Source organism: Lutjanus erythropterus, chromosome 20, assembly GCF_056507025.1.
Source record: "Lutjanus erythropterus isolate fLutEry1 chromosome 20, fLutEry1.hap2, whole genome shotgun sequence".
NCBI lineage: Eukaryota > Metazoa > Chordata > Actinopteri > Lutjaniformes > Lutjanidae > Lutjanus > Lutjanus erythropterus.
The window spans coordinates 2,356,713-2,381,940 of NC_139336.1; the positions used below are offsets into that span (position 1 = coordinate 2,356,713).

At 39.5% G+C, this 25,228-nt stretch overlaps 1 protein-coding gene across 1 annotated transcript in view; it reads left to right on the top strand.

Annotated features, from left to right (window-relative positions):
* The window catches only part of LOC146307996 (LIM/homeobox protein LMX-1.2-like), a 78,494-nt gene that overhangs the window by 46,428 nt on the left and 6,838 nt on the right, over positions 1-25,228 (top strand). The window contains exons 3-6 of the mRNA XM_084746321.1: positions 15,753-15,985; positions 16,081-16,256; positions 17,961-18,038; positions 24,394-24,460. Of these exons, the coding sequence (XP_084602447.1) occupies positions 15,753-15,985; positions 16,081-16,256; positions 17,961-18,038; positions 24,394-24,460 (554 nt within the window). The remainder of the gene's footprint in view (positions 1-15,752; positions 15,986-16,080; positions 16,257-17,960; positions 18,039-24,393; positions 24,461-25,228) is intronic.

Sequence of the window (25,228 nt, forward strand, 5' to 3'; positions counted from 1 at the left end):
AAAGAAAACAGGTTGGAAGTGAAGTCAGTGTGAAGCTTTGCAAACATAGAACCAGGGTGAGCAGTTTTTCAAACACTGGTACACGGCGCAGGTTAGGACATCCTCACTGGGGAAAACTGAAACAATCTGATCTTTGCTCATTTACGTAACTTCCAGTTAGGAAATAGTGAATGCATCTTTTTAATTTTGATACTTAAATTAAATGCAGGTTGTAAGCTTGTAATGGACTAGTTTATAATGTGGTATTGCTTTTACTGGAGACAGGTGCTTCATTACAATCCTTGATGCTGCTGTGATTCTTTGAAAGCTCCCTCAAAGAGCAGATCCTTCTCCAGACCTTGATCCAGCCCTTATCACCCAGCATCAGTGTTGGACCTCACCTCTTGTGGCTAAATAAAGATTTAGAGGACCTCAGAGCAGAAAAAGTCTTGGGGACCCCTCTGTGATTTATGGTGCCACCCTAAGGGGGGCCCAGACCCCAGGTTGGGAACCAATGCTCTAGAATATCCCTTGAGTGGACAAATTGTGATTAAGTTACCTCTAGAATGCCCTTTGAGTGGACAAAACATGATAAAGTGCATCATGACCTTCTGTGCACTGGTGCCCCACAGCAAAGAGCTGGTGCTCTTTTTATTTTTGACGCCCCTGCCCCTCAGACAGCCCAGTCCACCACTGCTTCTTCCTTCTGTCTCTAACACCAGCACTTCTGATAGACTCCTCCAGTGTACAATGATATCCAGAAGGTGAATGAATGAGTGCATCTGATTGGTTGCTGAGATCATCTCCCTGCTAATAAACATGTTGAAGTGAGTCCCCAGAGAATCCCGAGGCCTTACTCTGACTTCTTGAGCTTTGGCTGAGCAAATAGCACATCCCCACTCTGTGAATCCCGCTTTTATTTCCCCCTGCCTCCTTCACAATCATCTTTTCATTACTCCTACTAATTAAAACTCCAACAAGCTGCCACCCGAAGCCGCCACCCACCCACCCAGCCTCCTCCTTTGGGTCACCCAGCTCCCTGAGGAGTGAGAACAAACAAGAGAACAGTGGAGGAACACACACAGTCTGTTTTTACTGCTTCATCCTTTCTCCACTCCTCTTATCCTCTTTAATCCTGTACCTCTTTATGCTTGTTAAGCCGCTGGAGCAGTGTGGAAGCAGAGGGCGCAGGGCCAGGAGGTCAAGGAGGCTCCTCCAAAGAGGTGGCCCCTAGCAGTGGTGGTCCAGGCCCTCAGAGAAATGAGCCGCTGAGGACTTTTCATGAATCCTCTGTTCACTCACAGTGAAAGCTGCACCAAACAAGAGTTTAAAATAAACAAGACTAAAAGTCTAAAGCCTCACTTGCTGCTCCTTGAAGCTACGGTGTTCAGCAGACCCCACATGTGCTGGACGGAACCAGCAGAATGCTAATTTAAAAGCCTTTGCAGCTGTAGACCTAAACATATAAGGTTTGCCCTGAGGACAGGTCACGGGGCCGTTAAAACCTTAATGTTTGTCCTCTTGGGAGCACAAATGTGCTTAGAAAATTTTGTGAAAATCTAAAGCCAAAGCTACACTTTGTGATTTTAGCCCTGATTTTCTACTCATCAACTCATCAAGTTTTGAACATTACCAACAAAATATTAGTTTACAATTCATCATATTGCAATTCAGGAAGGGTGACCAACAGTAGACGGGCCCTATATACAACACGTCTGACCACTCCATTATCAGAGATTTGGCCATTTTTCACACCTTATATCATTTGTGTCTGGCCCACAGCAGCCTGATCAATTTCTCATGTGCCCCCCCATGAAAAATAATTGCCCACCTCTGCTTTATAGGGTTTACTGGACAGGGAATGTAACAGATTATAAACCCCCCTGAGGCAAACAGTGATTTGTGATTTTAGGCCATATAAATAAAATTTGATTGATAGATTGATTTATTGAACTGTTCAATGGTGCGATCCAGAGCTCCTCCCCAACACCCAGAGATATCAAACAGGTTTAATATCTGGTCTTGTCAGGGACAACTCAAGGAGCCAGTAGCAGCTTCAACCAGCGAGAGCAGACACAGCACAGGCTGAGGCTGAGAGCTGCAGATAAGAAAGTCCAAACTGACTAAAACTGACTAAAATGAGCAAAAAATAATTATAAAGCAGCAATAGTGGCTATAAGGTAATAAAGTGGTTTAAATGAGCTCCACTGGGGTGTCAACATATAATGCACATGCTTTTGTGACAAAACGTAGTTTCAGTGTTTCCCTTATATGCATATTGAAACGTTGGTACACCACTGATAAAAAAAATAAGGGAGGAGAGGAGAGGAGAGGAGAGGAGAGGAGAGGAGAGGAGAGGAGAGGAGAGGAGAGGAGAGGGCTGTGTCTCACCTCTTTAGAAACTAATGTCATTTCAATCAGGAGAGACGTCATTCTGAGTGTACAAAATAAACTTAATTGACATGTGCACAATCGGGATGAGATTTAGAGAGATTAGAAGAACTGGAGGAGAATGGGGTGGAGGAGGGCTGCAACAATTTCCATGCTGAAATGACAGCTGAAAGTGGCAGAGAGGAGAACAGATTTAAAGTTTTGATGGCAACGATGGGGACTGGCTAAATCTGGTTGGTTAATTTAAAGAGTGAATGCGCATAGATAGCTGATTGAGAATAAGTTGGTAAAGAGAGAGGGGGAGAGAGAGACAGTTGTGGATGATTGAAGCATAAAGATAGTTTTCCTGATTGAACTTACACTGAGCTTCATTTTGTGCTACAGACGCTTCATATCCAGGTTGGTTAACACACTTGTGAGTGAGTAAAGCATGTAAACTGAGAGGAAAGAGGTGCCGGCTTTTCTTGAGAAACTATTTTGCACTGAATACTTCATCTGCAGGTCACAACAGTAATATGCTGCACACTGATGCTTCAATATTAACAGTCTAATTTCGCTTCCAGTGTGTGTTTTCTTGACAAAATGTAGCTTGGACAGCAGACAGACTCGTTTGGGTTTCCTCAGGTAAAAGATCTTGTAATGACTTTCTGTCCCCTGCCTCTGAACCTGATGGGTCCCGATGGGACCTGACCAGACCCAACAAGTTTGGGTCAGATTGGGCTGTATTTCTCACCTATGTCATGGGCTTATTTGGGTTTGGGCTGCATTATTTATTTATTTATTTATTTATTTATTTATTTATTTATTTTCATTCAAAAACCCCAATTTCGTTGTTGTCAGTTCAAATTTCCCCCATGTATTGTCTCTGTCACTGCCGACTGCCTGTTTGGTGCATAAAAGGAAGCTTGTTAAGAAAAATGCCAGGCTGTAATCAGGTTCGGGCTTAAATATGCTAAAGAGGGATAGGTTTGGGTTAGGTTCAGATGGAATTTTGTCAGGCTTGGACCTTTTCAGGCTCAACTTTTTAGGCCCAATTATAGTTCTAATGTAGTTCGTCAAAAAATGAAAATTCAGTCATTATCTACTCGCTCTCATGCAAACCGAAGATTGGGTTTAGTTTTTTAGTCCACAAAACACTGCTGGAGTTTCAAAGGAAAACAGTGTTTCAGAATCTCCCAAACAATGGAAATGAATGGTGACCACTTTTTAAACAACAAAAACAACAGAATAAAAACATACAACACTTCCGTACTGCCCATCTAGTGTAATCCAAGTCTCCTAAAGCCCCAGCAGTTGTGGTGACATTGCAGTAGGTGCTTCACCATCTGTTACCTGATGAAGATCTGCACTCTACAGAGTGACCTCTTCTAGTTGTCATGAGCATCTCTGATGAAAATAACCAGTAGATCATGTGTCCTCTGTGGTCATCATGTAGGAGTCTTTGTGTCCTATTAAATAAAATAAACCTGGACTGGTGATTATCTTCATGTATTTGGTGTTCTTGGTGACCAACAACACAGTGAGTATGACCATTTGCTTTAAACAAAGCTTTGATGGTGCATTTGTAGCCTTGTCAGCCATTTGAATCCATCAGTTCTTGATGTTTTGTGTTATTTTGTCATCATTGTGCATATTCTCAGTGGTTTTTAGTTTTTCTTTTCATGTCCCCTATTCTGTCCTCCAACATTCTCTATGTCAGCCAGAGAACAGAGCAGTCAGATGATTTGTGACATTAGATGTAAGCTAGATATAATACATAACAGCTTGACATTACGCTGTAAGGTTATAATAACCATTGGAGCTTTGTGCAGAGCCATGTGTCAGCCATGTGTTATTAAGTTCTCCTGCACCAAAGGCATTTGCATCATTATGAAAACCATGTAGCTGACCAACACAAAGAGTTACTGCAACCAACCACAGGAAGTGTTGGAGTGACTACAGTAACTGAGTGTGTCCAGCTGAAATGTGTGAAAAACTAAGAAGAACATGAAAACCATGAAAAGGTTGCAAAATAGTGACAGTAGTTCATTTCATTTCTTCTCAGGGTTCTTTTAATGAAATGAAAAGAAAATAAGTGTTTATTTGCACTTGGATTAAAATAATCACACAGCAGCTATTTAGTCCATCGTCTGGGCTGCTGGTTTAGCTATAAAGAGTGACAAAGTCAGTGTAGAGAGGAGGTTGAGGTGGGTGACTCAGCTAAACACAGGGCTCTCAAGAGTTTGGTTCAGTTTAGGCAACAAAACTACCTGGTTAACCTGGGTATGGTAATCTGGGTGCTAATCAGGGTCAGATCTACAGTAGGAGTTGAGGAAATCTGGGGTTAAGCCCAGAGACTGCAACTTTTTTTTGCTTCCATGCACCAAAATAACTTTTTTGCCTTAGTGTACCCAAAAATGTTTTTTGCCTCTACTGACTCTACAAAAGGCACTGGAGAACACGTTAAAAACATAAATTCCTACCCTTTAATGATGCAAACAAATGTCTTTATTCATTCAAGACTCAGTCAGCAATTGGTTGAAGTCACTGTTGAGATCACTGTCTTGTATGATCCAAAAGACTTGCCTCCACTTTCTGTAGATGGTGGTGCTTGTGGCTTTTTGAAAAAAAAGGCACTTTTTGGCCACACAGAGTCACGCTGGCCACGCTGATTTGCAGTTCCATTACCGCTTTTATCTTGCCACGCCCAAGATGGACCTTCTGGAGTCAGACTTGCCTCCGAGCGGTCTGCAGGGATGTAACCTCTAATTGAATCACATTGGTTTGAAGTTTAGTTTCTCTCCTGTGGCGTTGTTTGTACTTTCAGATATCTGCTTTATTTTACCATTTCATGTTCGCTTTCTACTGTGTTGGAGTCACGTTAAGCTACTGCTGATGAAACCCCCGAATGAAAACATTTCCTAGTTGTATTGCTTCATATTAAAAGCATTTAAATAACAAAACAACAGTTTATCCATCACTTTACAGCCACTCGACTTGAGCCTCCTCAAGCTCGACTTCAGTTAAAAGACACACCTTCAAGTGGGTAGCCCTGTAGTAATGGAAATGCAAACCCCCGCCATGCTGGGCTGATCAGCCAAATCAAACCCAGTCGAGCCAGCATGAGTAAGAGAGGCACACTTCTTCTTCAGGCCAGGCAACAGAGGCTACATGCTCATTGGTGGCGTGTTACTGCCTCTCTGTTAGACTCCAGTCCTGCACATTGAGACACACGCAGAGAGGCGGTGCAGTTGAGACAGACTGAGAGAAATTACTTGTACAATATCATTTCAAAACGTAAAAGATTCAGGGCTTTTTAGAAAATATTCTGGGCTTGACCCATGTAGCCACCCCCTGATCCTGCCTCTGGTGTTAAAAGCATCTGCCTTTTTAATATTATTTGTCAGTGTCATGAAAATGAATAGTGTAGAAGATTTTTTTAGAGGGTAATTAATAGATTTTTAATGTCAAATGAGTTCAAGTAACTCTATTTACCATAAGGCACACTGAATTCTTGCACACTTAGGTGAAAACTGTAAAAAGAAGAAAAGGCCACCAAATTGTTTCCTAAAATAATACAGTAGAGTTAATTGTACAAATGTGAGGCAAATAAAGACAAATTAATCAAATTAATTAGATTTTTGGTCAATCATAAGTAAATACTCACTAGTTATTATTATTAGAAAATATGTTCAGTTTAATGGTTGACTGTTGACAACTTTGACCTTTTTGCATGTTCAACTGATCTGCTGTACCAGCACTGTCTCAGAGAATCTGTTTATATACAACTCATTTGTCAAAGCTATGAACACGATGAACGAGCGATGAACACCTCTGCATTTCACAGCCTGCAAAATATATACACATAAAAAATAAAATAAAATACAATAAAGCTTTAAAAAAAATCCTAAAATAAAAACAGATGCATCCTATAAACACACCTGTAGACACCTACTTCCTATCAGACTTAAACTTTGCCTCATCCTTTCTTGTGTTGTATCAGCTTTGGATAAAAGTATCTGCTGGATGAAATTGTAAATCATACTGATGAAATGACTGAAGACTTTATACAACCACCTACTTGTGAATCCTGAGTGTTATCTAAATGTAAAGAAATGTTTTATTATTATGTTGTTGTTATGTTGTCACTACAATGTTAGAGTCTGTACTGAAAAACTCATAGCAACATGCATCTTGACCAAACAGTTGATGTCACGTCCAAGCCTCACTCAAACCACCAAAACACTTCATGCATGTCTCAAAATAATCTTGTACGACCAAAACACTGACAACAATTCTCACTCACACAGTGACCTAAAACACTAACAACAGGGAGAATGACATGAAAGAAGTTTGAATGACTTTTCATGTAAACTAGTATTTCATTATAGAATAAGAATAACACCTTTTCACTTCACTGACTGTGATAAAGTACATGTAACAAGAGCAAATCAGAAATGCAGCAACTTGCTTTAAATAATGTAATTTACCTGTGAAAAATAAAACGATGAGACAAAATCTGATACCTAAAATTCCAGAGATGCAAAAATACAGCAATTACAAAAAAGTAATACCCTCTCCTGCATTTGGCCACAAGTAGGATTTCAGTTGAAATTGCAATTAGCTGTGTTTTGAATGATTATTACTGGGGCGTCCCTGTAGCTCAGTTTGTGGAGCATGTGCCCTGTGTTCTGCAGCTGTCAGTCCTCTGCAGCAGCCGCTAGTTTGACTCCCACCTGCAGCCCGTTTGCTGTGTTACATCCCTTCACTCTCTACGCCTCTTCCTGTTTTATCTTCAGCATTTCCTATCAAATAAAGGCAAAAAATGCCCAAAAAGAATGATTATTACCATATTTCATTTTAACATAAATATTCTGATAAGATTTTCTATACTTTTCAATATAGCTTCTGCAAACATTTGACCTTTGAATGTGTTTTTAACAGTTTTGAAAACTGTGTATTAGCATTTGAAAACTGTGTTGCAGATATACAGTATATACAGTGTTTTGCAGGTGTTGGAGTCTTACTGAGCAAAGAGTTCATGGATTTTGGAAAAAGTAGTCACTGACGGCATTTTGTGTGAAAGCAATGAGAAATAATTCACAGTTTGGTCCACATGGACCTCTGTCTCTCTGACTGTGTGAAAAGTTTTGACAGTTCTGATTGATGCTTGTTGGCAATCAAGTAAAAAATGTAATAAACTGAAATAATTCTGTAGAATACTGAATTTTACATATCAATAAATTCTTCTTAATACTGCTGTTATTATTTATTTAAATATAATCATATTTATTCTTTTATTTATTAGCTGTAGCTGTTTTTGTTAGAACAGTTACATACAGTTATGACATGTTTCTCTGTGGAAACATCAAGTTGTTTCTAACAGCTTCACACTCAGACTCACTGTACAGTCACTGATACCTCCTGTACTCTCTCAGCCTGCAGTGTCATTGTGTAAATGTGAGCTGCTGAGCAGACAGCCAGAGAGACAGAGGTTGAAAAGAGGAACTCAGAGAGATGGAGGGAGGTGGACAGCAGGAGAAAGAGCTGTTGAATAGAGAAGGGGAGTCACAGTCAGAGAGGAGGAGGAGGAGGAGGAGGAGGAGGAGGAGGAGTGCAGCTGTCCAAACACTGAAGCCTTCTGTACCTGCCTTACAGCTACCTCCTTCCTCCTCCCATCTCTCTGTCCTGCCCTCATCTAACCCTGCTCCCACATCTAACACTCAGTCTGCACGGCTCTGCCGCTTGCTGTATGGAGGAGATTGTGTTGAATGCTGAGCTGTAATCAACAAACAGCATTCTGATGTCGGTGTTGTTCTCCTGAAGGTGAACAGACTCAGTGGAGGCCAGTGGAGACAGCATCCTCTGTGGATCTGTTGGTTCTGATTGTGAACTGTCCAGAGTGAGGGCGGTCATCTGGTGATGTGGCCTCACACATGATGGGGGCGTTACTACTTTTGTAGCTTGTGACATTTTTAACCACCTCCCACACATCATGTCAGCTTTCAGTTTTGCTCTGGCAGTGGTGGAAGCTTCCTTGTCACCTGACTTAAAGGCAGCTTTTTTTTTTTTTGCTCTAGATAAAGCTCTCACCTCTCCATTCATTCAGTATATATCACCCATTCTTAAGAATTGGGACAAAACTGTATTTTGAGGGAGTTTTGATTTTTACTCTTCAATTATGCTGGAAAATAGTCGACATCTTACAGACTTCACAAAATCTTACTTTCTTATACATTTTACAGCAGAGTCATAATCAGCAGCCATTTTATTTTTTAAAAGTGTCTCAGAGTTATCTTACTGCTAATCAAAATACATATTTTTAAACCATAATTCTTATTTGGTTTTTAGCTTTTTTTTTTTTTTTTTTTGTGGCAGGACATGATTTGTCCCAGTTCTAAAGAACAGGTGATTAATATGAATTAATTATAATTTCCAACACTGCATTATAGTAGTGAACTTAAGCCATCAGTGTCCTCCAAGACTTGGCATCAGAGAACAGGACTCATGTCCTTATTGGACAATCACTGCACTGACTGCCATGAAATTTGGTAAAGATAGTGACTGTGTTTCCATCTTCCATCATCTTATATTTGCAAATTTGCACATTTAAAAACTAGTGAAAACAATGGAAATGTAAAAAACAGAAAGGTTTTTACAATTGTTTGAGGTGGATAAAATGACAAAAAAAAAAAAAAAGTCAATAAAACATGATGTGCATAGCAAGCATATGACAAAGATTTGGTGACCTGATACATTTAGTTTTTGAAGTGAAATCTTTCACAAGTGGAAAGAAGTACCTAAGAAGTACCTAGTACTTTTTTCTGGACCAGAAATGATTTTTAGAAGTTAATATTGTGTGAAACTGTTCAGTGTGAATAATCTTGCTATCAAATAAAACATTGCTGACCACAGACAAGCCTGATTTATGACCCTGGAGAGGCTAAGAAGTTTCTTCTACCACTTGGGTATTCAACATGTGGTCCACAACCTTATGAGGGTCCTCCAAGTTACAGTAGAGGCCTCAAAATTATTGTTTGATTTGATTTTTTGTCTGGAAATACACATTAACATAAATCCAACATATTATTAGTCCATTCATTAAATCATTATTATTACGTCCATTCATTAAAAAACCCAAAACATTTAATTTACACAACTCTGATTAAAGCTAACCGACCTTTGCTGACTACTTAAATGTTCTCAAGGTGACAAAACCTTTTAATTTTTATGATTTCTTGCTCAACCACAAATTTGGTTACAGGCTGCTTTTCTGCCTTTTTAGAACATCAGTCAGTTCCTGTCAGTCACAGAAATATTTTACCGATGTCCAATCGAGGGCCAGGAGTTACAGAAAAGAAAGGATCTCTCCACTTCACCATAATACACACTCACATGCACACACAGACACACACACACACACACACACACACACACACACACACACTCCTCACACAGTTCCAACATTTCTAAAAAGGGCACCCACACAACTCACTCTCTTTCGTCTTTTGTTCGCTGTCTATCTTTTCTCTCTCCTCGGCTTCTCTAATCTCTCTTTCTGCGGCCAGTTTTTCTCACTTTCGCTCTGAACTGTCAGGAGGAAGAATGTGTCTATAGAGATCTGTGCTGGCTTCGTCTCATGTCCCAGTCTTGGCTCCACTCCGCAGCTTGGTTGCTCTTCAGCTTGAGGTCATCATACTAAAACTATAGAGCTAATCCACACACAGCAGCCTCTGTGAGTCCACACAACAAAACATCACTGAGAGCAGATGATGAAATGGATGCATTTAGGCAACCACACTCTTTTCTGAGAGACACAACGCAGCATCTGCAGGATTTCCAGCTCTGTGCAATTATTTCTGCTGCTACAGAGCTGCGCAATTATTGACTCTTTCTGACAATATTTGTAACTTTCAGCAGTTTGTGAATGGAGGTGTGAAAAAAGTCATAAAATTTAATCTACTAGATTTGTGTACATGGACACACAAACTTTCCATTTTTTTCAGTGACACTCAGTACAACTTTCAAATGTCTCATTGCACTTTCAAAATGAAGGTCTAGGGTAGGTTTAGGCATCAAAACTAGGTTTGGATGTTATGCTGGGTGGTGTATGATACACCAGCTAAATTTGACAACAGATTTAAACTCTGGACAAATGCAGGCATGACCTCATACTGTATGATATCCTCCAATTGAGGCTTAGATACCTTTCAACAATTTTCAAATACATATACCTTAGAGAAATGCGATTTCTTTAGGTATCTTCAACTGAGACATTATTTTGACATAAATATTAAAGCTATTGAGAGAAGGGAGATTGATTAAGATATTCACTGATGCATACAAAGGTAACTCTAACAGGAAATTGATCTCAAAGACTTACTCATCTTTACAACTGGACAGGGGTTTTTTCCACTCTGTATGTTAAGTCAAGGTGGGAGAAAGAAGCTAACATAACATTGACTGAAGATGACTGGTTAAATATTTGTAAGACAATGTCTACAACTTCAAGTTCAGATTTATGGAGAGAATACACCTGGAAAAACCTTTTAAGGTTTTTCATAACTCCAAAGATTAAAAAATCACAACATCACAATCCCAAACAAGGTCGGTGCTGGAGAATGTGTGGTAAAATGTCTGCTGGTCATTTTCACATTTTTTGGGAGTGTCCTAAAATCTCTTCTTACGGGACAGATGTGTTGACAGAGATCAGATCTATAATCAGCTCAGAGCTTGATTTTAATTTCAGTGGTATATATTTGGGAAATGTATCAACTGTGCTGAAAAAACAGGACAGATACCTGTTACAAATACTACTAGCAGGTAGTAAAAAAGCAATAACCAGAAAATGGTTGAGCATAGAACCTCCTACAATCCTTGAGTGGATAGAAATAATTAATGACATTTATACTATGGAACGATTGACCTTTTCCCTGAGACATGCTACCAAGAAATGTGAAAAATACTGGAAAAAAATGGAAGTCCTATTTGAACCTGTAGTGACTTCTTTATACATGTTTGGTTGGACAAACAATGTAATGTATTTTTCTTTTGCACAAACAGAGTGGATTTTTAAGTTAAGAAAGAATGGGAGACATCTCACTTTGAAGGAAACACTGAGGACTAGCATTAAATGGAGCCAAGGATCATAAAAACTTTTTGGACCTCAAATAACACTCATGGACATAAAGGACTTATAGATTTTGACAATGAATGTAACCCAAGTTCATTCAATCCTCATTCTGTATGTTTAGCATTTCTCTACACCTGTGATGACCCAGTCTGTCTTAAGTTCTGTTTTTGTTTAAAAGAAAATAAAAAAAAATAAAGTAAAAAAAAAAAAAAGGTTTGGGAAAAGATCATGGTTTGGGTTAAAATAACACAGCACTTGTCAAAACAACACCAACACTTGGTCTTCACATGAGACACAAATCCCAGGTTTCTGTGTGAAAGTCCTGTGTTTTTTTTTTGTTTTTTTTTTGACCCATCGTTGTACTTACCTCGCAACGCAGCTGGATTTGCGAGATCACAAGGTCATGCGAGAATCCATCTCGCCAGGCTTCATGTTATTTTTTGTGTCCGCACCAAAAGTGGTGCGACCAGTCAGTGCCCTCGGAGGGACTACTGGCAGCTATGGCCGTGATTTTAGGTGCACTGACAGTAAGAAGTGTCCAAGGAAGGGACTCATCTTGAAAAAACAACGTCGGCTCCTGAAGAGGTTAGTATAGATACTGTGATAGTATCAGTGGAGAGTATTTCTTCATTGAAAGAAGAGCAAATAACGACACTGAAGGCATGAAAAAGATGTTTTCACTCTTCTCCCGATCAGCTTCAGCAAAAGTTTGATCTGATTGGTTGGAGTTAGCATGTATTAAACAGATGGTTCATCCAATCACTTGCCAGGTGTTTTCTGAAAGTGCCTGTCCTTTTCCAAACAGTTTCTAAAGACAACTTCCCAGAAGGTTCTGTGTAACAAACCATCTGACATGTCAGGTTATCCATCTGCCACACCTCCTTCAAACTCACTTTTTTGTTCTACATTCATCCTTTTACAGTTGTGCTGACTGTGACCAAAAATATTGCCAATTTGTGTCTATGTACACAGATCTATTGTCTACATTTCTTAACTGTTTTCTAAACTGCTGTAATACTGCACTGGGAGGTGTGAAAGCAGAAAGGATATTTTGTGTGAACCCCTCTGAGGAGAGTACACTGTTGCAATTCATTATGTATCATCCCACAACAATTTTAACCTTCAGATATGGTCTGACAACACTTTGTATGAACTAGTGTTTGTATCAAAACAGAAAAAAGTGTGCATCTATTCATGGGTGAGAGGCTGGTGGTAGCACAGGATGAAAACATGAATGACGTTCTCCTTGGCTGAGCTGTAAAATTAGCACCACTGAGCTAGCTAGAGTGGTCATACGGTGAGCAGGTTTGCAGTATAAACATTTATGTCCATATTGGACAATTCCACACGTCAGATGGCACTGGCACAATGGTCAAGAGACAAGTCAATTTTTCTATTTGCTCCAGGGTTTTAACAGTCACACAGCAGCTTTTTGGCTATTTACATCATTATTTACATAATTTACATAATTTATCTAGAAAGAGCTGCAAAGTTTCAGTAGAGAAGAGGTGGATGATTTTTTTATTATTAGTTTCAGTTTTCAGTCATAGTTTGGTTAGGTTTAGGCAACAAAAATAGGTTTAGGAAAGCATCATGGTTTGTCTCTGAGCAACCAGCCAATGAGGCTACAGACACTTGGGTGCTAAAAGCATCGAGTCTCTCCAAAACCAAGTCCAAATCAGTCCAGCAGTTCACTTCAGCTCACTTCAGTTCCAACAACCCAACACAGAAGAAAAAAAAAAACATCATGTTACCATCCTCTGTCTCTGGTGAGTAAAACATGTCTGGACATGTCCAATAAAGCTGCTAGACCATGTCCATGTTTCAGGTTGTTTTCAGGTTGTAGTGACATTTGACACTGAGACAGTGGAGAGGACATGTACCCAGCATTACAGAGCAGAGAAAACTAGACCTAATGTTAAATAATTAATGATTTGTTTAATCATTCAAATTTGGCTGGATGGTTAATAACACGTTTCTGTGGTGTGACAAACTCAGAACACACTTTTATAGTTGCTTTACTTAAACTGAGGGCTGGCTGGAGCCAGTCCCAGCTCTCACTGGGTCACCAGTCAGTCAAAGTGCACACATAGAGTCACCAGTTAACCTGCATGTCTCTGGAAAGTAGGAGGGAGCTGGAGCAACAGGACCCTTCTCGTTGTGAGGCAACAGTGTTAACCACTGCACAAAAAAATCAGATACATCAAATAAATCTTGAATTTGTCACAGTGGACCAGCCTTGGAACACATTGGTTCAGTAATATTTCCTCATCTAATAGCAGCCGACGATCACATATAGCCTCATTAGGTGGTTGTGGAGAGCGGTTGGAAAATTGTCCCTATTCTTTCCATGTGAATCAGGCCTTTGAGCAGCAGGCCTCCTGTGGGCCCATTACAACATCAAAAAGCCTCTCTGAGAGCTTGAAAGGGTTAAAAATGAGTGCCTGTAATTGCTCATTCATTTATCTTGAACACATCTGGCTTCTTTCTGGTGTCTGGTTCTGCTGTGTAGAGATGAATTTACAGCGTGTACGATAATGACAAACCATACAGTGTGTGCAGTATGGTGTGTTTTCTCTCAGGGAACTTCAGTGTTCCTGCCAACTCATTCTCCTAACTTGTTGTATCGTCATCAGCTCTTCGTGAACTTGGAACCTGGATATTCTTAACCAAGATCTCCAGAATTGATGTTCAGTGCAGGGATTGTGCGAAATATTTTCCGTCAATTACTGACTCCTTTTTTTTCTTTTTTTTTAACAATGAAACTAAATCTGAAGGCTGTCCATCATTTTGATAGATTAAACCTGTCATTCCCAAAGACTGGGTTGTGACCCACAGGTGGGTCAGAGGGGGTTTTATTTGGGTCACAAAATAAAATAAAGACTATGGGAGAAATTCTGGAAAATGTATTCAAGCATTGAAAATGTATTTAAATGTTAAGACTGTAATAGCATATAATAGTAAATAATAAGTGAGTTGACTTGAGATTTTGAGTTGTCTGAAAATTTTTTGTGTTTGTTTTCTTGATGAGAGGAAATACAAACAATGAGGTAGCATCAGTTTAACTCAGTTTAAATACATTTATTTCAGATTTTTTGAAATATTTAATGTGTATGCATACATTAGTGTAATCTAAGGTGATGCAGAAATAGCAGAAAAATGGTCAGAAACATTTGTTTATACACAAATGAACCCCAATCGCCCAAGATTTATTGATAAGATATGATGCTTCATACAATTCAGGTCCTGTTTTCACTGAGTCTCTCAAATTAACCTGGTACAACAGTAATATGTGGTAGCTTTCAGTGAGCTCGTGTGGTGAAAACCGCTATGAACTGATTGCACAGCAGACATTTAGACTGGTCAGAGCAGGAAAAACACTGGTGGACTTAATGACAGTAATTATGGCTCAGTTCCATTAAGTGTCCCAGCAACAGTGACAGTTAACAGCATGCACAACAGAAGAACTTCCCCTAAGTGGAATGCAACAGTCATTAATACACCTGTGAGTCTTCTGGTATGATGCTGGCTTTTTTGGGATATTGTTGTCAGGTAACCCATGTTTGGAAAAACCTAGCAAAAGTGCCCTCTTAGATGCCCCTATGGTAAATACAACAAATACCCTCTTGAGAGTCCAAGGCAATGTGATAAAGTGCCCACTAGGGTGCCCTGTCAGTGGAGAAAATGTGGTTAGTGGCCTTCAAGTGGACAAAACCTGAGAAAGTGCCCTCTATAGTGCCCTTTAAGTGAATCAGAACATAATAAATTACCCTTTAGAGTGCCTTGTTTGTGGCCAAAACATGACATGAAGTGCATCTGCCACTGCTCTGTCTAACACATTTTGCCATGAACTCTGTGTCGTTGCTGTCAAACTTTAAAACTACGCTCTGCTGTCCTCTGCTGCTGTCAGGGGTCATGTCAGAGTCAGATCGATACAACCCTCCTCTTTTTTTCATCACATCCAGCATCCATGGGTCTTTCTACTGAGCTCATCAGCTCCATGTCCGCAGCCATGGTCCTCACTCCTTCACCTCCAGTGTCTACACTCCATCGGGGGGGATATCCCTGTACAACTCATGACATTACTGCCCCCCTAAAATTATGACATCACAATAAGATTCTTCTTATATTTCTCCAACGTTCCTCTAATCAATTCATGTAATTACTCTTTAAGCGTCTTTTCAATTACGTCTCCCCTGATTGAAATGTGGTTGTTGAACACAGTACATCCTATATTGTTCACATTCTTCTCTGTCCTGTGTGTCCTCAGGTTGTTTGCCACCAGGTGCAGCGGCTGTCTGGAGAAGATAGCCCCCACAGAGTTTGTAATGCGCGCTCTGGAGAGTGTTTACCACCTCAGCTGCTTCTGCTGCTGCGTCTGTGAGCGCCAGCTGTGCAAGGGGGACGAGTTTGTCCTGAAGGAAGGTCAGCTGCTGTGCAAGAGTGACTACGAGAGGGAGAAGGACCTGCTCAGCTCAGTCAGTCTGGACAACTCAGACTCAGGTAACGCTGGGTTGAGTTTTATCTTTCCTTTGATGCAACAAATCTGTAATTACATACAGTGCAAGTCAAAGGGTTAAATAAAAATGTTTTGACAGATAAGAGTGAGGATGAGGATGTGGATGTGAAATCAGAGAAGTGCCCTGCAGCAGGGAAAGGCAGTGATGACAGCAAAGACCTTCGCCGGCCCAAACGTCCACGCACCATCCTCACCACCCAGCAGAGGAGAGCCTTCAAGGCCTCGTTTGAGGTCTCCTCAAAGCCCTGCAGAAAGGTGAGCATACACGCTGAACAGTATCCACTTATCAAACTGTAGACTGCATTCTAAAGCTTTCCATGGTGGCTACGGTGGAACTATTATATTCCTGTTTATGTTCTGTAATTTTTTTGTGAAATCAGACTGAGATCAGGGCTGTTGAGTAAAGTATTTCACACGGTAGGTTTTTCTGATTGTTTCGGAATTCATGTCATATTTAAAAGATCAGTGTGTAGGATTTAGTAGCATCTAGTGCTGAGGTTGTAGATGGCAACCAACTCCCCTCACCCTCCCCTTCCAGCCTGTTCTCACTCAAAACACATCAAAAATGGCACCTTGGTCAGTTCCCCTACACATCAAGCTATGACACTGTAGGTACCCCTGTACCAACATTTCTAAAAGCGCCCCTCTAGCGCTATGTTTTGATATCTTGTGAAGTCAGGTGACGTAGTATTAACATTCAGTTTAATTCAATTTTATTGCATAGTGCCAAATCATAACAAAACCATCTCAGGGCTCTTTTCAAACAGAGCAGGTCTAGACCATACTCTTTATAAACCCAGTTGTTCTCACCAAGAGCAAACACTGACGCAGCTGTTGTGAGGAAAAACTTCCTTTTAACAGGCAGAGACCTCGAGCAGATCCATGCTTTTTATTATTAAGGGTGGGGGCTAGAAAGTCTGCATACGGAGAAGGTGGGGTGGATAGATGGATCAAACAAACACTGGACCTTTTACATAAGTAACATACATACACAGGTGATGTTATGTAAAGTATGTAAGTAGCATTACGTACATTAACTTATGTAAGTAATGTTGTGTAACATATGTAAGTGATGTTGTGTACTTTAACCTACACACATTAACTTATGTGTGTTAATTTACTTGTGTGTAGGACGGGAGTCTGCAGCCTGATTCTCTGGAGCCACATGTGGCTCTTTTCTCCTCTCCAGAGGCTCCCTGTGGCTTTGACAAAAAAATTATGTGAAATTGTAAAAAAAGTGTCACCTTTACACTAAATTCTTTAATTCTGTTCTTCTGAATTTTGCTGGTAGCTAGACTTGAGTCTCTCCAGGCTAGCTGTGGATGCCAAATTTAAAAGGAAAAGGAAAACAGATAATTTAATAGTTCCAGCTCCAGAGAACCTACAGCATTGTTTTTAATTTCTGTTGTTTTCTCAATGTAGAATTCTGTACCTTTATTAAATCTCATTGAATATTTGACTGTGCTGAGACAGACTCACACGGAAATGTATGTTTATTTCATGTACTGTGTATACTACTCCCAGGTAAATTCTTTAATCAAGTAAAAGTACAGATACTTGTGTAAAAATAGGCATTTTTTATCTTGTTACATCCTTTTTCATCTTTTTCGATTATGTTGTTTTTGTCTTGTCACATCATTTTTCATCATGTTACACCTTTTTCTTTGTTTTTTCATCTTGTTATGTTATTTTTCATCCACGGCATCATTTTTTTCTTGTTAAATAATTTTTCTGTCTTTTACATTGTTGTTCATCTTGTTATGCATTTCTGATTTTGTTACATCGTTTCATCTACTCGCATCTTTTTCGTCTTGTTATGTCTGTCGTGTGTGACATGCACTGACGAATACACCAAGGAATCATCTTTTCAACATGTTATTGTTCCATCATTTTAGGCTGAGATCAGTCTTTATGTCAGAAGGCAGCAGATGATAAGTGTGACTGTGCTGTGACTTGCAGGTGAGAGAGACCCTGGCTGCAGAGACAGGACTCAGTGTTCGTGTGGTCCAGGTCTGGTTCCAGAACCAGAGAGCAAAGGTGAGTAAATCAGTACACCAAAAACAAGCTGTAAATAACAACATTTTTATCAGCTTGTATTGTTTCTCAACTGGTGGCTGGTCAGTCAGAGGATGCTGCTGGCTGCCAGTTTTACTGTGCCTCTGCTTGTCGCTCATTAGTGGAGATTTCAGCTGTCTTACAGTCTTACTGTCATGATTTCAGCTGTTCTGTTGTTCAGATCCAAAAACAGATCCGTACTGGCATCAGTGAACACAGGCTTAACAAACTCAAGGATGAGAAAAGTGACTCTCAACTCTCAGCTGAAGAGGTTCAGTTCTAAAAGAAAATCTGAAATCATGAATGTTCTCATGTTCTCAGCCTGGTGGAAATGCAATCTGTGTAGTTCAGCCTTCATTCTTAAAGTCTGTGTTTTCTTCTAAAAACATTCTACATATTAGAGAATAGTAGCTGAAAACATGTATAAAGACTGAGAACTATGTACTACTATGTAGTGCTATGTAGTTCTGTGTTCAGGATTTTTAGGGTGGACCTGAAACATGGCTTGGTGACGTGTCATAGCATGGTCCCCCAACACTATATAAGCCCCGTGAACTGACACATGAACAACACCACCCGTTAGCTATGAACAAACCTTAAGAAACTCTCTCAGTCCAAATCAGCCCAGCAGTTCACTTCAGCTCCAACAACCCGACACAGAAGGAGAAAAATACCATTCTGTCATTGTCCTCTGACTCTGGTGTCTCAAACATGTCTGGGCATGTCCAATAAAGCTGCTAGACAGAGCGTCCATGTTTTAGGTGGTTTTCGGGTCATAGTGGTGTTTGACACTGAGACAGCAGAGCAAACACACCCCCAGCGTTTCAGAGCAGAGAATTTTTAAATGATTTTGAGACCAAATTTTATATACTTAGGGATTTTTTAATCATTCAAATTTGTCTGGGTGATTAATAACACTACAGCTGCAATGATGATCATATTATTAACTTAATCACCAACTACTTTGATAATCATTTCATCAAAACGTCTCTGATTCTAGCTCCTTAAATGTGAATATTTTTTGGTTTCTTCAATCTTCTATGAAAGTAAACTGAATATTTTTGGGTAATAAGCAAAAAAGGACATTTGAGGACATCAAAATAGGTTTTGGAAAACACTCATCAACATTTTTCACCATTCTCTGACATTGTAAAGACCAAACAACTATAACTCATTAGTTGCAGCACTAAATAACATATTTCTGTGGTGTGACAAACTCACATACATTTATTGTTGCTTTAAACAATCTTTAAAAACATCTGAAAGGGTGTATCTAAGGCTGTCCATCAAAATTAACAGTAAAGGAGACCTAAGTCCACACATGAACAAGAGAGGTAGCTGAACTCTTCTTCTCACAGGAGTAAGCAAGGATAGAAATGTGACCCTCACACAGTAGTGGTCCCTGCAAATTCCACTTCACTTCCATCAACCCGAGAAGCATCATGTTTACTGTCAGTGTAACCTAACTTGTAAACTAATGTGTGATGTGTATGACCACAATTCAGACAGAATTATATCATGATCCAGATCCAGATCACATGTGAAATGGGGTCTTACTGTCTTTTGCCAAAGTGCTTAATTGTCTAAACCAGTTCTTCATCAGTTAAGCTTCAGTGGATCAAGAATTTATAATCTACTATTTGCTGGGCTTTGTAACATTTGGGAGAATAAACTTGTCAAAGTCTGAATATCCAGTAGGCCTTTTACTGCAATCAAGTCACCAAATCAACCAACATATCACCATCAGGGCTGACATGTTTGGTAAAGATGGTTTGTGTTGTACTTCTCATTGTTTTAATATTTCTCCTCTTTTGAAAATTAGACAGTGGAATGTCAGTGTCAGTGGAATTTTGTTTCATACACAGTTTCAGCACCACAACATGTTGTCAGACATAATGTTGCAGTATCTATGCTACCAGTTGGCTGTGTAACTTAGTCTTCACATCTTCTGTCTTCTGAACATACACACACCCCCCTTCTGCCCACTCACAATTACAACAACATGATTCAGTACAACAGCCAACTGCATGTGTAGACAATGTTGATATTTAAAGCAATAATGTCAAAGATTTTCATTTAAATAAATGTCTCTGAAGTCATTTTCTATTGACCTACACATCCTCAGACTTAAATTCCAGAATATTATCAATTACCCCTGAACAGAGCTGGTCCTAACCTTCATGGGACCCTAAACAAAACTCTGCTAAGGGCCCCCCTAACTGACCAGAGTGCCATGTCAACCATTTGCCACACAGTCACAACCCAGTGCTGCCACTACAATCCTCCCTCCTTTAAAACACTTTACTTCATCTGTCAGTTAAAGAACAATTAAATCTATATAGAACAGAGTGATGTATAAACAAATAATATTTATTGAATATAATATTTTGTGCATAATTAATTAAAATTGACATTATCATGAATACATTTTGGAAAATATAATATGTAGAAAATACTAAAACATACCACTGAACTTTGGATCTGCTATCTGCTAATTAATCAGTTAACTAATTTTAAAATCAGCATTTAATCAATAATCAGTCAATATCAATCCATTAATTTCCATCTTGCATTAGTTCAGAGCTGTAATCAGTGGTAGACAGTAACTGAGTACATTTACATCAAGTACTGTACTTATTTTGTACTTAACTTGAGTTCCATTTTATCGAACTTTATGCTTCCACACTACATCCCAGAGGTAAATACCGAACTTTTTCATCCACAAAGCTGAAAAAAGATTCAACCAGCCAACAGTGGCCTGTAAAGTTCAAATGAGCTCAACCCTAAAAATCCACAACAGTAAACAGCAGTAACATTAATGTAATAATATTCATTCAACAACATCAGACATAATAACACTGAGAAGAACATTTTACAGAGGAGTAACATTGTGTCCATATATTGTCTGGACAGACAGACAGACAGACAGACTGGTCTCCACAGAGGCTGTTGCAGTAAAGTGTGCATGCGCATACTTCCATGTTCATGCACAACGTGGTTATCTTTTCTGAGCTACAGAACGCTGCGGCACATTGATGCTCATCAAACATGATAAGTTATATTTCATTCTCACCTCTGACAGACACAAAGTCACAGATGTGTGATGGATGTATCTAAGCACGACACAGACAGACAGACAGACTGCAGCACAGCTAACATCAGACAGACAGGCAGACAGGGGGAGGAGCATCAACTTAACTTTACTGTGATTGAAGGATTTCAAACTTGTAGCAGAGGGAACACAAATTTACCTGGTTACTGTTCACTCTGTTCACTCTCAGGATGTTATTTTCTCTTCACTTATGCTTCATTCTCTCATCAGAGATGTAAAAATTGACACCAGCTTTGACAAGAGGGGGAGGCGGGGCCCTACGCAACTTGTGTAGTGTGCGTCTAAGGCCAACCAGCTGTGACCCCAAAACAATCTATAATATGGGTGGAGAGTACTAGCAGGCTTACCAGACCTTGACTAGATTTGATAGGTCATGTGACACAACTCACATGGTTTACAGTCATAGTTTTCTTAGATTTAGGAACAGACCCTACTTGGTTAGGTTTTGGCAATAAAACTAGTTGGTTGCTTGGGTTAAAATAACTACATTATGTATGTCACATCATGGATGTGACTTCACTCATGTAATGCAAGTGAAACAAAATTTTAAGTTTAAATCAAGCCACACCGACAACAGGGGAAAACAATTCATGTCTCTTTGTTGACTTGTATTGTGTGACAATATCTCTTGTCACTTTCCGTCTGCTAGCAAACAACAATAAATGTCTGAAAGCTGCTGTGCACTGGATGCACAACTAATAAGTTGAAGAACCCAAAACTACGTTTTTATAAGCTGCTGAGTTGAAAAAAATGGTCTTTAAGAAGACAAAAGTGGAGACAGATGTAATGCGTCAACAGGATGAACAGGGAAACTGTAGGTTCTTGACACTCAGTAACATTGTGCCTAGATTACAAAAACTGTAGAAATTTAAGATCACCCAGACACAGAAGGGCTGGTTTTGATGTTTGTTGGGTTAAATGGTGATCTTACATTGTGATGTGATCAAATAGTTGTTCATATTAAAATATTTCACCTCTGGCCATTCGGTGGGATCATTTCTTACAGAAAAGCAAAGTAAGGGGCACTGAGAATTACTAGAAATATTGAGTTTGTCAGTTTAATGTTTCCTCTCTGGTTAGACACAGGCTGTCTAAAATAATAGACATATAAAATAATTCACTGACATGCTGAAATCTAATGTTTTTAGCAAGGTAAACTTTGTTAGTGTTTAAGCACTTAGGGTGCCAATCTCTTCCCCTGATGTGTGTGTGTTTTTTAGGGATGAGCACGATTAATCGATGATCGATAATTGATCATTAAGAATTTTGTCGATCACGTAATTTTTTTTCGATTTTTCGACAGTGTTAAACAGAGTTCATGTAGTGTGCGTCGAGAAAGCAATGTAATGAATTTCACTATGTGGCGGTAGTAAAATATCCCACCAGCGGGGGGCGATATAGCAGAGAAAACCGCCTGCGAGCTGACTTTTGCCCTGCCGCCGTATCTGAAGGTAGTAAACATGAAGCGTGCACGGCGAACAAAAACAAGTAGGTTAAGTAAGCTATAGCCCAGGACAGTGACCACCGTAGCCTTCATGTAAACCTATAGGCCTATAATGTGTTATTGTTATGTGGGACCTCCCTCTCTCAGTCGTGCCTTCTGGCAAAAAAAAAAAAAAAAAAAAGGTCAGCTGCGAGTCTACTTTGTTCTTTGATTAAATGACTATTAGTTAATAATATGATGTTTTATTTTTGGCGAAATGTAGCCCATTTATTTTGTTTTAGAGAATAGCCTACTGGCTCTTATTTTGTTAAGATCCCGAGTCCCGACGCCTCCGCGTAGGTCTATTTCTATTGTTTAACAGTTGCACATTTAAATTGTAAATCGCGCAAGACGTGGATTAAAGTTCTCCTTCAATTATTATTAATTATTATGATTTTTTATTCTGTCTAAAAGAGGCGGAATTGTATTTTGTTTGAGAAAATAGTACTGTCACTGGCTTTTATTTTGTGAGGAGTTTCAGCCCGACGCCTCGCGGTGTTTTGTTTAACAGTTGCACATTTAAACTGTAGCCTAAATTGTGAAAGAGGATTGTTGGATTAAAGGTTCTTCTTTAAATAAATACTTAATTGAGAAAAAACAGACTGCCTGTGGTATTTTTAATCATTTTTTCTATCAGACATTTCTTAATGATTAAATCGATAATTGATCGTTAATTCTCATGATTATTGATCAAAAAGTTTGTCGAAAATGCCCATCCCTAGTGGTTTTCAGAGTATGCTGCGTTGCTGTCTGCCTTTGACACAGGACTCAAACCCTGGTTTCCTGGGTGAAGGTCCTGTGCTTGTTTGAGCCATTCATCCAACCCACCTCCCTCAAAAGTGGGCTTTGTTGCTCCTCATACATCTTCTGTCATACTTACTACGTCCACTAGGCAGCACAGCCTAACATTAAACAGACGTATCAGTCAGAATAAGCTCAAAAACACATTTCTCTGGTGAGGACAGGCTGCTGTTGCTGAATGAGTTCACACATGCTTATTGCTTATTGCGTATTGACCTTATGGCCCAGTGCTAAAGTACTGCAAAATTTATGTATATGCAGTATTACAAACTAGACAACAGACATTTTCAGCAGGGATCAGTAGGAAATATGTCAGGGAGTAATGTAAGAGTCAGGAGCAGCCACAGTGAGCTGTTTGATGAAGAGCTGCAGGAGACAGGCTGCACACCTCCAACTTCTCAGCTGCATAGGACTGAATTCATTCATTCTTGAGAATCAGGACAAAACCATATTTTGAGTTTTTGATTTTTACTCTTCAATTATACTGGAAAATATATTTCAAAAGGTAAAACTGTATATTTGGTATAGGCTGCCCTATAAAAAATGATTGGCATCTATGTGCCTTTAAATGGTTAAATACTTCCTTGTGTGTTTTTATTACAGAGTTGTAATAGTTTTCATATTTCAAGTCATTTAATAAAACTATTTTAATTTAAACCAGAGATTGAAACTGTTCACCACACTGGTGCCTCACCACGTACAGGTGGCGCCCTTTTAATTTTTTTTTCACCGCTGCCCATAATACAGCCAAGTCTGCCAGTGGTCTCAGGTATGCTTTGATCACCTGAAGGAATTCCATATCATACACCTCTGTTAAAGATTTCATGTTTTAAATATAGAATTTAAAGGAGGTTGACAGGTGAGCTCTCAGTCTTTCAATATCTCCTCAATAAAGTCGTGTGAGCCACATACTCACATTTCTGCTGTTTATTTCTTTACAGATGAAGAAGTTAGCCCGCAGACAACAGCAACAGCAGGAGCAACACAACAGCCAAAGACTAGGCCAAGGTGAGGATTTATCATGTGTGTGTGTGAGTGTGTGTACACTGTGTCAGTTAGCTGGTCAGCTACTTCCTGTGATGTTAGAAAAAGTAAAGCACAGTTGATGTCCATCTGCAAGATGTAATCTGTCCATTACAACTGTAATGAGAGTGATTACTGAGAGCTAGGTAATTTATGAATTATTTGGAGAAACAGCTTGAAATATTAAATTTATTACGGGAACAATAAACAGAGTAGAGTCACTCAGCAAACACTCCCAGTTTTGTAGGCTTTAGAGTGAGTCCCGTACTCTGAAGCCAGAGTGACATCTCTGCTGGTAAATATGAGTTTTCTGACGGCGAGGCTGTAAAGTGTGAGCCGCAGCCATGATTCTCGCTGCAGCACGGCTCCTCACAGCTACAGGCTTATTGCCACTGTGGTCTCACAGCGGATATGAGCAGACAGTTTAGATAAGTGTCTCAGTGCTTTGGCAAGCGCCGACTCTATCTGTTCAGGGACTTCCAGCAAGTCAATATTGGCATAGCAGCAGGGTTTATTATAGTGGAAGAAAGCTGCTGCTGTTAACCAAATGAGCTGAGCAAACCAGCAAATGGGGGTTGTTTGAAGTTGATGTTAGGATGAGATGAAGCCTCATGGATGACTGCAGAGATATCCTAAAGATCAAACAGCTACTCAGTTTAGACAATACATTCATAGTATATGATTATATGAAGCCATTTGTTGTTCAGCATTCATTGTCTGCAGAAAAAACATGATGTAGTGTCTATGTTCACA